The following is a 16,198-nucleotide window of genomic DNA, read 5'->3' as shown; positions in this document are numbered from 1 at the left end:
CAAACCGTAATGCTGTTACATCAGCAAGGTCATGCCTGTTATGCCCTGATAAATATAAATGAGAGTGTGTTGAGAGGGAAATCAGTGGTGAATGCAAAACACACACATTCCTCTGCCATATTTTGAGGTGATGAGCCAAAATTGACATTTTCTCCTCTCTTGCATGAAAAAATTTCTCTGGGTCAAATAAAACAAATGTGAGGTGACATTGCCATTTTTAACATGCTCGTTCATCCTTGCTTAACATGTTCACATTGTGATAATCACAGGAAAGATGAATGTACTTTGGCATGCGCTCTGTAGACCGGACTGCAGCTGTGTGCGCCAACACCACTGGCTAATGAGCGTCTGGGCCGGCCTAACACATGTTCATAAACTGCTGACAGAGGCACTTGACTTTCTGTAGCTAGGTGAGCGTGGCTAGCGGAGGCATCCTAATTAGTCGTGATGTGCTGACGATGAAGTCCTTCATTTAACAGCATGCATTTTAAAGGATACATGTGGAGATTTAGCCATTTGGGTGAATAAAAAAAATTAAAAAATCATGTCCTGGTACCTCGAAACAACCTTGCTAACAAGCTACTTGGTTGACCTTTTTAAAGGTACTATATTTGGTGCCTGATTAGAAATAATAATAATAATAATAATAATAATAATGAAAAAACATTTACAGGGCATTTATTCTTAATTATCAAAATATGTTAATTAATTTCTTTTAAATATCACATTTTCAGAAAGATGGAGTAACATTTTGGACCAGACACTGAGGAAGGGGAATAGGATTCTGTTTTGGGATCTCACATGACACCGTGAAACAGAAACGTATTGTAAAGTGATACTGAAAATAATTTTTGTTCTATTACTATATATTATATTTATGTAATAAATAGCACTTGGTTGGATATTTAGTTATCTAAAGGTGCGGCCACATTTCCAGCAAAATTTTGGTCAGTGATTTATGAACAATGCAGCTTTAAGGAAAGCTTCTAGGTTGGCAAAAAAAAAAAAAGAAGAAGAAAAAAAAGTTTACACTAAGAAAAAAAAAAGTTTTGAAAAAAAAAAAGTCACTGACAATTTTGTGACAGGTAGGATTCAGTTTAAGGCATTTCTTATTTATTTCTATGGTATACTGCACACAGTGATTGACTGTCACACAACTGAAATAAATACAGTGACGTTGAGGCTGTAATGTGATTGGTTATTAAGGCACACGTGATCCAAGTTGGCCGTTAGAGCCAAGAGCTGCGGACATTGGTATCTCTCAGTATTTCTTTGGTTTTTGGGCACTTCTGTTTGTTTGAGATATCAGGTGCAAAACCGATATCAACCAAGAGAGTGCATTAGGGCCCCCTTTTCAGCGGCATAGGTTCTGGAAGTATTTTTTTTCCATTTATTTTCCCCATAGGGATAAAAAATTAAAAAAAAGTATTTGTTAAAGAGTAATAAGCCATAAACCAAGACAATGAGCTACAGGGTGAATCCCAACACTACAAACTTTATACAAAAGTACACGACAGTGTACTTGAGAGCTTAGACAAGACGACGACGAGGGAGAATCAAAAGTTCCAATGCAAACTTTTACTAACAATACAATTCAAACAGGTACAGACAGGCAAAAGGTTCATACACACTTAGTAGGATGGAGATCAGACAAAGACTGACTGAACTGAATGGAACTAAATACAAACACTGATGAACACTGATTAACAGAACACAGGTGACATTGATGATGATGATGATGATTAACTAAACACAGGTGATACAAATGAACTAAATGACAGAAACCATGGATACGAAGGAGTTGCGGGAAAAGAACAAAGGAAGACATGTGACTACTGAAAATACAAACAAACACTGACACGTGACACATACAGAAATGTAAACATTTTGTGTTAGAGAGATCAACTCTGTTACGCCAGTCGCAGTGCTTCATGGGAGTGGGCAGAGCTAACAAAATTATGGGTAATGTAGTATTTTACCAGGAATTCCTCAGTAAAACATGATTATTTAAAAAAATATATGATTAATTAATGCTGGCTGATGTCTTCAACAGAAGCAAACACTAATGATTTAACAAGGTTTATAAGTTATCGTTCAAAATCAATTTCCCTATGGAGAAAATGAATGAAGTTTTTACTTCCAGAACCCGACTGTTGCACACTATTGTGTCAATTTAATCACCATTTGTAAGTATGGGTTTTACATCTAAGTTTGACTGAACTAGCACCACCAAGCAGCATGTGGGTGCTGCTGAAGTCACTGGAGTTATGAATACTACAACATGAGTGAGTGGGATCTTAAGGTGTCACCACAGTAATGTGCATTATTACCACAGTAATGTGCATTATTGCCACAGGACTGCGACATTAGAATGGACTTTGGGGCTCTGTCACTGAATCAGATTATGATTGCATCAGGTGGCCGTCTTGTTAGTGCTCTCTGAGATTGAGGCTGTCAGGAGGACGGCAATCGAGCCCCTCATTAGAGTCCACTCGATCTACCATGACAGACAACCTCCCACTACTGGAGACACAGCTCTATGAAGATCTTGCTGGTGTAGGGCTTTCTCACTTGTCCAATTTGAGTTCAACTTTGTTGTCCAAAGAATCATTATTACATACTGATTATATTCACCTTAATTTGAACAGAGGTTTCAAATGAGTACACAAATTAGATCACAAAACACATTGAAGTTAGCAGCAGAAAACAGATTTTTGTATACATATTCTTCAAAAAAGTTGGAGGTTGCCTAACAACTTTCCCTGTATGAACTAATTCACTGCTAAGATGTTCAGAGTGGTCCCTAGGGCATTGCTTGGGTGTTGTGGGTAGTTGCTATGGTGTTGCTAAGCAGTCACTAGCAAATTAATCTTAAAAGAGTTTCTATGATATTCAGATCCCTAGATATGATTGAGGTATATGATATAAGTTCTCAATGGAAGTATATGAGAAATTTCCACACTGATTACTTATGTAACTGGTCCTACTCGACCCCCTTCGAGTGGGATCTGAATCGCCGTCTCCGGCATTGGAGGCGGACGTGCTAACAAGGACTCTAATGACCGGAGTCTCTAGCAGTTTCGCCACTTAAGGCCAGGGGAGTGAGGTTCACACGCACTCTTAAAGCTTGCCTCTGTTACACTCACCCCCCTAAACCTCACTCTCATCCGGGTCACGGCACCAGATGTAACCGATCCGACTCGACCCGCTCCGAGCGGGATTCGAACCAGCGTCTCCGGGATGGGAGGCAGGTGCTCTAAGAAGGACGCTAAAGACCGCAGCCTCTAGCTTCAGTCGCTAGCGTGCCTCTAAAGGCCAGGGGAGTGAGGTTTACACAGCTTTTACTAGCTAGTTACACGTAGAAAAGACATCCTCAAAAAGAAGAAGAAAATCTTTACCATTTAAAACACACTTCAGCTTTAATGGTGCTTGACCTTGTAGAGTTGTAGAATTACATGCACCTTTTCTACTTCTTAGAAACACATAAATAGAACTGCATAATGAGCAGGTTGATGTAAAAACAAAAAAAGAAGCATGAAGCAATTAGCATCTAATATTCATTGTGTGGATACAGAGCAACTCATTAGCATTAACAGCTTTATGATATGTATCCATAAACCACAAAATTAGCTATTATGAAAACATGCACTTCAACTAACAAAGGGTATACCGTTAGTTATTAAAGTAATAGCACTGTAAACCAGTGGTGTACTGATAATCCAGGGTGTCAAGTATAAAGGGGCCGCCACATGGGGTCAATGGCCCTCCATTACTTGCTTTGGGGGTCTCCCACAGCAAAAAAAAAAAAATCCAGTCAAAATAGAGACTCACCTTTTTAAATGAGATATTTTGCAGAACTAAACGGATATGAACACATCACTGTCACCACTTTTTCCCCAGTGCTGCACTGTCAGTTTGCCTATTTTTCCTACGTACTGTTTTAAAGTAAAGCAGACAGTGTACGTCAGGCACTTTACTTATGTCATCGAAAAGTTGAGTAGAGAAGTTTGGGAAGGAATGCCACCACACAATGCACGGGATCTCCCTTATGGCTTTGCTCAAACTCTCAATGAATCTGTATTGTAACTGTCTCAAAAATAATCCACCTGATACATGTACACCCAGAGCAAACCGTCGGGAACTTCAAATTTCACCTATGAAGAACTTCATATTTTATATTCTGTATTCTCAGCTTCTCACACGCATTGGGAATCATTCCACATGGGACATACAGAAATGGAGACATAGAGGAAACTGCCTTCATACCTCCAGGAAATCTTATGTATTGACTTTATTCTATTTTCAATTCACAAGCCCAAGCTTCCCTGTGGGTTATAAGGAGAGAGGTGAAATGTATCCCATACTTCAGTTTCGAATGACAACTAAATATTATAGGTGCATGCTGGGAAATTGCAGCCAGAAGCATTTCCAATAGGTTTAAAATGATCAACCCCTCTAATGCGGCTGTTTCATAACTCAAGGATTTCCTACTTTTACAGATTCAGACATCCCACCCAGACTTTTAGCCAACCCAGGGACCCCCAAAATCAATACTATGATAACTTTAATTGATTACCATAACAACGCTAATTAGACTACAGGATTAACAATACATATTAATAATTAAAATCATGAAGGTCTGACTCATATACAGTATTTTCATACTCAGATATAAATGTGAACTTCTATCTGAATGAAATTAATATGAATGCTTAATATAAACTACTGCTCTAATAATGATTATAATGGTTGTTAATGAAATTGTAGTGTTACCGTTTCTCAGTGGAGCTCAACCGTGTCCATTATAAATTTCACATTCTTTTGTATTACCTCCTTTGTCTTATCAAGGATTCACGGCACTACTGTACTGCTCGACAGAAAGCTTGTTTTAATGGTTTCACACTCTAGAGCTGCTGGTGAGATGTGTTTCTCTGTGACTGTGTGGGGATTCTCACATTCTTCGCACTGCACCACCCTCAGTACAAATCGATATGAGGATTTTAGTGCATTTTCCCCATAAAAGTTATAAAGTCAAATACTTGTGGGTTTACGGCGTAAATATATAAAACATATACACTTAACGGTGTAAATTGTTGAAATTTGTCTTGATTTATCTGATAATTTTTAATGTTTCATGTGCTCCTTTTCTGTGCCAAACACATATTTAAAATAACCGTTGAAGCATTTTCTTACTTTTTCCTTTTACCTGCAGGATTTCCAGCCTCAGTTCCCTTTCGATTGGAACTCAATGGCTCACACGAAGCCATGACGTGATGTCTCGTTCCCCTCTCAGAGAACAGGGTTACATAAGAAACCTGTCACGTTTTCATGTTTTATGGGGACATTACTTAGATATACAGTAATGATTTTTATACTGGACAAACTGTATATTCCATCCCCTAACCCTACCCATCACAGAAAACTTTCTGCATTTTTATGTTTTCAAAAAAACATCTTGTGTTTTCATCATGTGGACAAAAAAGAAATATCCCCAAAAGTTCACTAGGACATTAGGTCCCCACAACATAGAGTTTACCAGGACCACACACACATTAACCGATTTTCCACCATCGGGCGAAATCGTTCTCGTTACTTAACCGCTCTATTCCATGCAGATCAGGGCCAGCTGGTACAGATATGGTTTCATGTTCCACTGTGGGGCTGAATACGGAGGTCTTTGGAATGTAATACAAACGCTTCAGTTGTTGCCTTGGTTTAGTGATGATATGAGATGTAAATAGTGACTGCATTATGGAGGATGATCAGATATTATACCAGATATCAGACCCCAGAGGAAAACCCTGGCAACAACAGATTGAAAAATAACATCAACACACTAAAGGTCTTAACTTTTGAAGAACTTTGAGAGTGACAGGTGTTTTAATTTCTGTGGAAATCTGCTGAGTTTTCACTGCGTATGCAGAATAAAATGTGGGTGCCAATAACTCAATATTCTCAAAATCCATCGCAAAGATTCGTACCTCTGGGCATTACTGTTTATGGGAATCCTCCAGCCTTTGATCTGATTGAGTTCAGTATCTGAAACCTCGATGTGCAGGGGCAGTTTGGGAATCCAGACCTTCACCTCCAACTGAGCCCTCAGATAACCATATGTGAAGTTCACCAGCATTCTGACTCGTCCTCTCATCTCTTTGCCATTCACGTAGACGTAATCACACCTGTCTGATACCTGAGAGAAGAAAAAAAGATCATGTCAGTGATGGAGAGGTGAGAAAAGACCAGGGAATTGATCTTTTCAAGACACCTTAGTGAACTTCACATTACCAAAATCAATGCAATGCATCTGAGCAAAAGACAAGGTATATTTGAAATGGATTGACAGTGAAATCTGACAATATTAAGAAAATATATATATTTTTTTTAAGAGCCGGCCTTGACTCTCTGTGAAAAGTTAGTGTTCTGGTCTAAGTATCATCTTGACTCATGCACGACGATTTAGGTCACGGTTAAATATCCCATTTATGGGGTGTGTTTTAATCTTGGCTCCCACAATCTCTCAGTCTTTCTCCCACAGTCTTTCTCATCACTTTCAGTTGTTCTATCGGTTTCTACCTTTGAATGAAAAAATAAAAGCAGTACTGGCTCTCTTACATTTAATATGGCACTACAGAAGCCCAAAATGAAAACAGCACCGGGTTATCTAAGGCGAAAGATTGAAGGTATAACTGCATGTGTGTAGGTTTACTGTTATATAACCTAGATCTGACAACACCATCTGCTGATGTCATATTTATGAAAATGTCCACAAATAAACAAAACTTTATGGAATGTCCTCACTCAAGTGTGTCTGTGTGTTTGCTCTGTGTTAAAGATATTAACCAAAGGTTCCTGCAAGGATAATCACGTGATAATCATATTAAATGTCTTAAAGGTGCAGTAAGTTAGCCAATCAGCAGTAGGGGGCGTGTCCAGTCATGATGGGGGAGAAGAGACAGTGAGCAAGAAGAAAGGGAAATTTGAAGAAAGACTGTAGAAAGAGAGATGGCTGATAAAGGCATTACAAAATAGAAAACACTTTTGAGTGTCATTGTTTGTCTGGAGCTGGTATATATATATATATATATATATATATATATATATATATATATATATATATATATATATATATATATATGGTATATGCGCTATATGATAATTTTTTTGTTATTTCTTCTTGTTTGTTCGTCACCTTCGTTTTATTTTCCGTGAAGCATTTTGATTCGCTTCATCTATGATAAAGAGACATCCACTCATGTGTGTTTGTGCATTTTGGGGGCGGGGCAATGATGGGAGGGGTGTGTCTTTTTGGGCTGATTTTAAATATCAACAGTGCTCAACAATGATTCTCAGAAATCACATACCACAGCTTTCACCAAAGAGTTACCAAAAAAAGAAAAGAAAAAATCGTACTGACCCCAAAATTCCCCACCGTGACAGAAAAAACAACAATTATGTGTTAGTGTAAGTTTGCATGAATTGGCAGGATCCAGCTGAGCCAGGCACCAAAAGTCACCTTTCCTTTCCAGATGGCTGATGGAGAAATGGGCACCATTTTGGTTAATAATGATGAGTAAATGCAACCGCCTATCGTAAGACACACTCACATCCTCTTATGAGGAGTTATGAGGCCACATTCCAAAACCATCCGTTTCATAAATGTTGGCGAAATTACTTGGCTCAGTGTTCCCCTCTGTTGCGGGTCTCAAATCACTATGACTGGCTCGGTTGGACTTTGATTCCTCTAACCAGGATCTGACAGGGATGGAAACTACAGAAGCAACACACCATCAAAGTGTGGCCAGCAGCAGAAAGATAAAAGCAAGCAAGAGCACACATACTCATGCACACGGTCTCACACATGGCTGCAAACCCAAATTTTGTGCATAACCCTTTCATATTAATAGAGCTCCTAGGCTATTTTTTATTTGTAAAAACAATTATGTTCCTATTTTTTCCCCTCATAAGGAATATTAAGTATCAGTCTGTCAGGGTTTAAGAACTGCACAATCATTTCATGCTCCCTGTAGAGCAATTAGAAGATCCAGATCTCTTTAAACTAGAAAAAGCTAGTGGCCACTTGCAATGTTTACAGTACACTGACTTTTAAAAAACGCATTAGAGGCACAAATCCCACAAAATTCCCATATCAGGGGGGAAAAAACAGGAATAAACATCATTTAATTTGAAGCCTTAGTAAATTATCTAAATCCATTTTCAGAATTTGTACCCATATCTGCTAGTGTTGACTGCATTTATCAACGATTCAACTAACTAACCAACTCTATAACAAGTTAAAATATAATTTATTTTAAAATTCATTTAAGAAAGATTTGATTTAAACATGAAGGACATGAAACGTGTCCTATTTTTTTGTAACAGGATTGAAAACCTCATATAAAATGTATAATATTAACTTTGATCCCATTATAATTCAACATTTTCTGAAAGTTAAGCGCCTCTTTTCACTCACCATTTGTTACAAAGAAACAAGAAGAGACTCCTTGAGTAATGTCGCGGAAGAGACTACTGAAAAATGTCATTATATGTACTGAAAAAAATCAAGAGTCCTGTTCCTGACTCTGGCTGAACATTACACACACTCACAGAGCTGAGTGAGACATCTTATCCAGTATCAGAACATCATGGTGTGTTGCTTTCAACACTTAAGGGTTGTTAGAGCTGTGAGAGTTTGTTTCATGCTTGTCTGATTGATAGAGTTGTCTGCTGTCAGAGTTTCCTCTTCCACTGTCTCCATAGCTTTATCTCAGTTACTTCAACAAAGTCTGAGAGCGAAAATGCTTGGACTGTCTTCTTGGGCTAAAAAAGTGAACCTGTTTCAAGGTAACAAAAAAATGAAAAAGCCAAAATGAATTTTGTTTGGCGTTCATTTCGGAATTCGAAACAGCTTGCCAAACCGAACTTTCCTGAAAAGTTCCTGCCTTCTTTGACATGAAATTCTGTTCAGTCCATTGAGATCAGACGTCCGTCCGTGAAAACAAGAACACACTGAAGAGCCGCTTTATAGTAGAAATTGAAGTTGTAAATGAAAGCGACACGGACAATGTTTTTCATGTTTTAATACTGTAAAGCTGTTTGGGGCCGATAGACGTTGATCAGCTGATAGACGTGCTGATGCGGGCTTATCAAGAGGATTTGATGTTTCCAATTAATGTATTCAATTATTATTATTATTACTACTACTTTTAATATTAAATTAATATTAATATTACAATTAATTTGCCCCGCAATAATTTTATAGCGCATCACCCCATAACCGACGAGCTTCGAGGAAAATTAAAGACGAGTTATTTTAGCTTACTCCTCATTTCAAAATGAACTTATTTAAGACGGAATACTTCTCGTCTCATTTTTCACTACTTATGGGCCACAAGAGAAGTATTAAGAAAATAAATTAAGACAGTTATATAGCCTACCGTTATGGGGTTACCAGCACGTTGAAGTAGATTCAGCTCTCATCGTCTCTGAGAGTATTCACACCGTTAATGCAGCGTCAGATGTTTTTACTTTCACTTTCTGTATTGAATAATTGACTGGGGTTTGTCTGAGACTTCTCCACCGCCATAACTCTAGAGCAAAGTTTGCACAATGCTTGTGTGATATCCACTGGTTGATCCATTCCGTTATCAACAATTGTTCGCAAAATGATGGACAGAGATATAATCAAGTAAACTATTAAATAAACAAGTAAATTAACAAGTCAATTGGGTCTTTACTGGAGTGCTGAATTGCAGAGCTCATGCAAACATATCCACATCGCTATGATCAAATGCTTTCTTAGCTGCTGTTTTCTCACCGCTGTCATTTTTCTTGTGTGTTAAGCACAAGCACATTTTACATATTCATCTAAACGCCGCTCTCAGCAGTGTGGACGGCATCAAGATGTCACGTATTTCTAACTTCTTTTATCCCTCAGCAAGTATGTCAGGGCCTTAATGTGTTCATAAATCAAATTACGATGGGACTTTTTACAAATGTCATTTATAATATATGTATGGTGGATATTCAAATAAAAATGTAATCAGTACAAAAATTAAAATAAATCACATGCCGTCATTGGTAGTAACATTAATGAGAAATGTATGCACATTATTTTGATTTATATCTTAAAAATAGGAGCTGATCTCATTAAAACAGATATATAGTCAAATCATTTTACGTTTAAAAATGTACTGTATATTTCAAATAAACACATGTATCATGAGCGGCAATTTAGAATATTACAATGATTTCTGAAGGACCGTGTGACAGTTATGGCTGCTGAAAATTCTGCTTTTCTATTACAGGAATAAATACCATTTTAAAATATATTAAAATAGAAACAGTTATTTTAAACTAATTATATTTCACAATATTATTGTTTTTATTATTGTATTTTGATCCAATAAATCCAGTCTGGTGAGCATAAGAAACTATATTTTTTATTGCCCTTTTTTGCAACTAACTTTCTACTAAAAAGTAAACTACGAGTAAATTCCAGCAAGTTCACTGTAATTGCTTTGATTAATATGGTACATTTCATCTATTCCAACATCACTAACTCAAATCTATTGTTACGGATACACACAGGCACACAAACACACAACACATAGGCCGTCATCATTAATCACTGTCACAGACTGGGGAATCTCCCACCGCAATGTTACAGCCGTGAATAGTCAGTCTGGAAAATTAACTACCTGTCAGACACATCCAATCAAGCAGTCATCTGAGGAACGAGAGGGCCGTACACGTGTTTGACTGAGCAGGTCTGACAGCACAATTAGCCAGGTCTTAAACTACAACTATGTGGGTCTTCTTGAAGGAAGAAGTTATTTATAATCAAAGGTGAAACAGATCCAAGAAAAGTACATTCAACTTTTACTTCCTCCTATTTATATTAAACACTTCATCTGCTCTACTGGACGCGGTTGGACTACTAATGTAGCTCCTCATGTCACTCCTTTCAGGAGAACCGGTAATCTAAACTCACCTTTTTATGCGGTCATCAGTTTTACCTGACTGGCTTCCAATAGTGCTTTACATCAAACGACTTACTGGCCCCTTTGAAAGAATCCCAGATAACATTCCCTATGCGCTCTCTCTCTCACATACTCTATACAGCATCATGGTATATGGCCCAAGAATCATCGATTCCTAATACACACACAAACCCACTAAAATACACACACATTTTCACACAAAGGTTGGTCAATACATTTTAGTTTTTACTGCAGATCCTTTGCAGTCTTCCAGTTTTTAATGTATTCAAATATGTCACTTTGGTTGGACACTATTATTTTATGTGTCCAATGTAACACTGCTGATACTGCACTCAACCTTCACAATTTTTCACTAGCTTATTTCCAGAGTGCATTACAGTGTGTGCAGCCACTAACATCTATTTATTATGCACATCATTGCTCAAAATCTGAACAGCTATGTTTCTATATTAAGTTGTGTTGCCCACAAGAGCACTCTTGACCTAAGAGGCTTTTTCTATTTTTATACTGAACATATAATATGTTTTTTCCGGCTCTTTTGAAGTTCAATATAGAAATACTATATTGAAAATTCTCCCCCAGTACACCTGACTATTTATTGATACTAAGCAGCAGACATATATAGTTCAGGCACGGAACTCTAGAGGACACAGGCTGATAGGTCCTTTAGGCTGATACATGCAATATGCAAGCAATCACATCATGACTGCATGGCACAAGCTGATTGGCTTCCGCTGATCCTGCATCCAATGAGATTGCTTGCTCAACATTTAAATAGTCTGGTTCAATGTTTGCTGCTAGTCTGAAACCCTCCACCTCCACCAGCTCCACCTGCTTCAGGATTTATGTACGTATGTCTATTTATGCAGCAGCATACACTAACTGTGTATCTGTTAGTCTGTGTATCTATCTATAATCAACAGCAGCAGCAGCGTCACAGATCTAGGGCCAGCACAAACCCTCTTTTGGCGTTAAAAAACTACTGTCAGGATTTACTAAAGACATGCAGTGAAAACTTAGCACTGAACAGACGTGGACAGGGTTATTTTTGCAGCCGACCTTAACCTGACAGCAAGCTGTTCAACATCACTCGTCTCCGTGCCAAAAAAACAACTATTGACAGACCAAGATTATAATAAAAGTGACTGTCCGATTCTAAGATAAACACTTATTCAGTAGCAGTAAATTAGGTGTACCAAACAATCATAAAACAAAGAAATATTATCTTACCGTCATCGTGAGGTAAAATAATGAGGAAGGATCACTCTGCCAGCCAATCACACAGCGACGTCGCGCCCGCAGTCTGTAAATTCCTTCAGAAAACAGCGTGTGGCGCACTTGAGCATATTTTCAGACGCACATCTAATTTGAAGTAGCTTTTTATGGGAGCGGCAGCGCAATACTTTGATAAAAAATAGATAGGGCTATGTCAAATATTGTTTCTATTTTAGTTTTAATGAAAAACCAGGGGACCCCCCAAGGTCATTTTTTTGGGGCCTTATGGGGGGTCCCTTGATGCTTATGGGGGGTCCCGGACCTAAAACACAACATAATGGAACTTTAAACCTCTTGCTCAAAAGCACAAAATAATATGTCATTTTAACATTTACTCTTTATGCAAAGCATGGTAAAAACTAGAAATGGAACTAGAAACCCTACCCAGGTTCAATAATGGCAACTTTTAAAAAAAAAGAAAAAAGAAATTAACATTCAGAAATGCATTAAACTGCTTAAATTGTAACATTAAAAATGTCTTTACAGTCAGTTTTATTTATTTCAAATAAATTATGTTATTTTTATGCATCAAAGAATCAATAAAATATTAAGTGGCACAACTGTTTTCAACATTGATAATAAGAAGAAATGTTTCTTGAGCACCAAATCAGCATATTATAATGATTTCTGAATCACGTGACACTGAAGACTGGAGTAATGATGCTGAAAATTAAGTGTTGCCATTACATGCATATATTACATTTTGAAATATTAAAATAAAAAGTTATTTTAAACTGCAATAATACTGTTTTACTGTATTTTTGGTCGAATAAATACAGGCTTGGTGAGAATAAGAGACTTCTCTCAAAAACATTTGAAAAATCTTACCGATCCCAACCGTTTGATGCTACATAAATCATAAATTGCTTGAATCGATAAAAAAAAAAATAAAAAAAAAATAAAAGGCTATAATGAAGAAAAATATGCAGGGAAAAGGAAAACAGCTCAAAATAAGCACCTGCTCTGAACACATTGTAGTTTGGAAGTGTAGGAAGAACTATTCTAAGTACAAATGTCAAGTGTGGATACCTTTCAAGAATTTTGAAACTGAAATATGATGAATGAGAATTACAAACTTTAATCAAGGTCAACTATCAAACAATCTTATTTGCTCTTGAAGTTCTCAGAAGTTGGAAATTGATCCAGCTGTTTGTGACAAGATTCAAAGAACGTCAAGCGCTTTGATTTAAAGTTGTTGTCAGGATGACCTTACTTGCCAACATTCTCACAATTTGCGACAAAAGCAGAATTGACGTATTTACAGTCTGCAGTTATGACCTATTGAGTTGTGTTTCTAGTAAGAACAGTCACAGACTGCTATTGAAGTTGATAACATCAGTAAAACTGATCAAACAAAGCCACCAGAATGTCTAGAAATCTGCAATACATGTGACCTCATGTCAGCAAACAACTGCTTCACTTTTTTATTTGAAATAAAGGTTTCCTCTTAGTATTTTAGTCAGCATTTCAAAAAAAGCTTAGCGGAAAAAAAACAACAACACATGAATGCATAACTAGTGTGCTTTCACCAGTTGTAGCCCTGCTAAATTCAGTAATAAAGATAAAATGCTAATGTTTTCTATTTAGCATGTAAGAACATCATGTGATGCAGCACATTATAGCCATTCAGCATTTTGCCACCACAGTTTTAGCTAAAGAGATTGTGTAATTTAGTCTATTATGCATTACATTTGTTTTCTTTAATTATCTATTGTTGTGACTACTGACAGGCTGATGGCTTTATGTTTCAAATTAACTGGGAGAAAATGATCCACAATGGTAGATAATGATCCAATATCCAAATTGGTGGTCATGATTATAGGAAGAAAATTGCTTTTACTTTTCAATCTCCGGGGGAACAAACTATTTTCAAATCTGTCTCACTCTTTATATCAACTAGTTCCTTCTTTTATTATCAAGTTCTTTCACACGCACACATAGGACTCTCCAAGGAAATCGAAAATTCATATCAAAATGGTTATCTTTCTAACCCACTAAAGTCAAAGCAAATCCATTATGCATTAGTGTGTACGCCCAGAGATCCATTATTAAGCTACATTGTCACACTTGTTAGCATTAATCCCCTTCAGTAAAATGATTTGTCATTCTGCTCATGTTTCATAGAGATATTTTCACACGGTCAGCTGAGGTTTGATTGAGTAATTGCACTGTTTTATTCTATGCCTCAGTCTCCATAGCAAGCCTTTGTTATCAATGTAAAAGCAAATGAGCTACTGAAATAATGTTAAAATCGGACTTTGAGTTGTGTTTAGGTGTTTTTTTTCTTTTTTTTTTCTTTTTTTTTTTTTACCGTGATTTGTCTAGCTACTGTTCAATTGCTTGTTAACGCAAATATCTAATCAGCCAATCACATTCCATCTCTAAATGCACAACCGGTCAAACCATAAAGCAGATGGGCAACATCAGCAGAAGAACACACACACTCCTGTCAGCTAAGAACAGGACACTGAGGCTACAATTCGCATGGGTTGACAAGTCACCAAAACTGGACAATAGAAGATTGGAAAACCGTTTCCTGGTCTGATGAATCCCGATTTCTGCTCTGATATTCAGATGGTATAGTCAGAATTTAGAGTAAACATCATGAAAGCATGGATCTATCCTGCTTTATGTCAACGGGTTCAGGCTGCTGGTGGTGTCATGGTGTGAGGGATATTTTCTTATCATACATTTTAGGCCCCTTAGAACCAACTGAACTTGACGCTGACCATGTTTATCCCTTCCACAGCGTTCCCATCTTCTAATGGCTACTTCCAGCAGGATAACACGCCATGTCACAAAGATCAAATCATCTCAAACTGGTTTCTTGAACATGTCAATGAGTTCACTAAACTCAAACGGCTCTTCACCAGATCTCAATCCAATAGAGCACCTTTGGGATGTGCAGCCGACAAATCTGCAGCAACTGCGTGATGCTATAATGTCAGTATGGACCAAAATCTGTCACTCAAAATAATAATAAAATGATAATAATAAAATAATACAGCACCTTGTTGAAGAATTACGGCACCACCAGAATAATTAAGGAAGTTCTGAAGGCAAAAGGGGGTCCAACCCGGTACTAGTAAAGTGTACCTAATACATTCCTTGCAAAAAACAGCATTTTGCTGTAAATTATAGCATTTTTTTACAGTGCAGGTAATAAATAATTGCCTTGCATTGTTCTAGTCAGGCCACATATAGGAGATACTGCAGTGTGTAATTTCTTTACCCTAAGCGTCACTAAATAATTACCGGTTTCACAAACACTCCCCCGTCTGACAATGGTAAAGTTAACAGTTCAAAGTTAAACTGGAGGGAAACTCTTACTGAAGCTTAAATATGTGCTTCATGTGGTGATATCTGAATGATCTTGTTGTATTACCTGGTTATTTAATGAGTGAATCAGCCTGACTACATTAGATTAAGCCAACAGTCTTTTTAAGGGTCATATCAGGTAGAAATAGCTCCTAACTGCACACATTCTGTTTACACAGCGAATCTGAAGTCATTTGCACATCTTCAGCTACAGTATGAATCAGGAAAAGCTAAAACTTTTTTTTCATGAATATGAATGAAATGTTAGGCTGAATGTTGGATTACTGCGGTCTATGTAAACATATACACCGTTTTGATCATTTGCACACGACCAAAGCCTTTAATGCTTTTAAGAGTTTTAGCTGAAGCACAGCTGTGTTTTTAACTGTGAAGAAACACATTTCAATTAGCAATTAAAAACATTCTCACGAATAACGCTGGCATTAAATCACTCCCACAGTGGAAGCTGATTGCGTACAAGTCTTTTGGGTCATTTAAAATGAGAGAATTTCATGTCTAAACAACCTCAACTTAATAGGCCTGTCAAACACAAATTATCATCTCCAGAAATTTTTTTTTTTTTTACAATCCAATCTTGTTTAGAA

The 16,198-nt window shown here is 37.2% G+C and overlaps 1 protein-coding gene across 2 annotated transcripts in view; it reads right to left on the bottom strand.

The window, feature by feature from the left end:
* The window catches only part of LOC309512702 (transmembrane protein 132C), a 328,786-nt gene that overhangs the window by 15,051 nt on the left and 297,537 nt on the right, over positions 1-16,198 (bottom strand). For both annotated transcript variants that reach the window (XM_082188408.1, XM_082188409.1), the window contains exon 6: positions 5,982-6,190. In XM_082188408.1, the coding sequence (XP_082044534.1) occupies positions 5,982-6,190 (209 nt within the window). The remainder of the gene's footprint in view (positions 1-5,981; positions 6,191-16,198) is intronic.

Source organism: Leuciscus leuciscus (genome assembly GCF_965113295.1).
Source record: "Leuciscus leuciscus genome assembly, chromosome: 13".
Lineage (NCBI taxonomy): Eukaryota > Metazoa > Chordata > Actinopteri > Cypriniformes > Leuciscidae > Leuciscus > Leuciscus leuciscus.
Note: the sequence above shows the minus strand (reverse complement) of the source record. Positions and strands in the feature narration are given on the sequence as shown.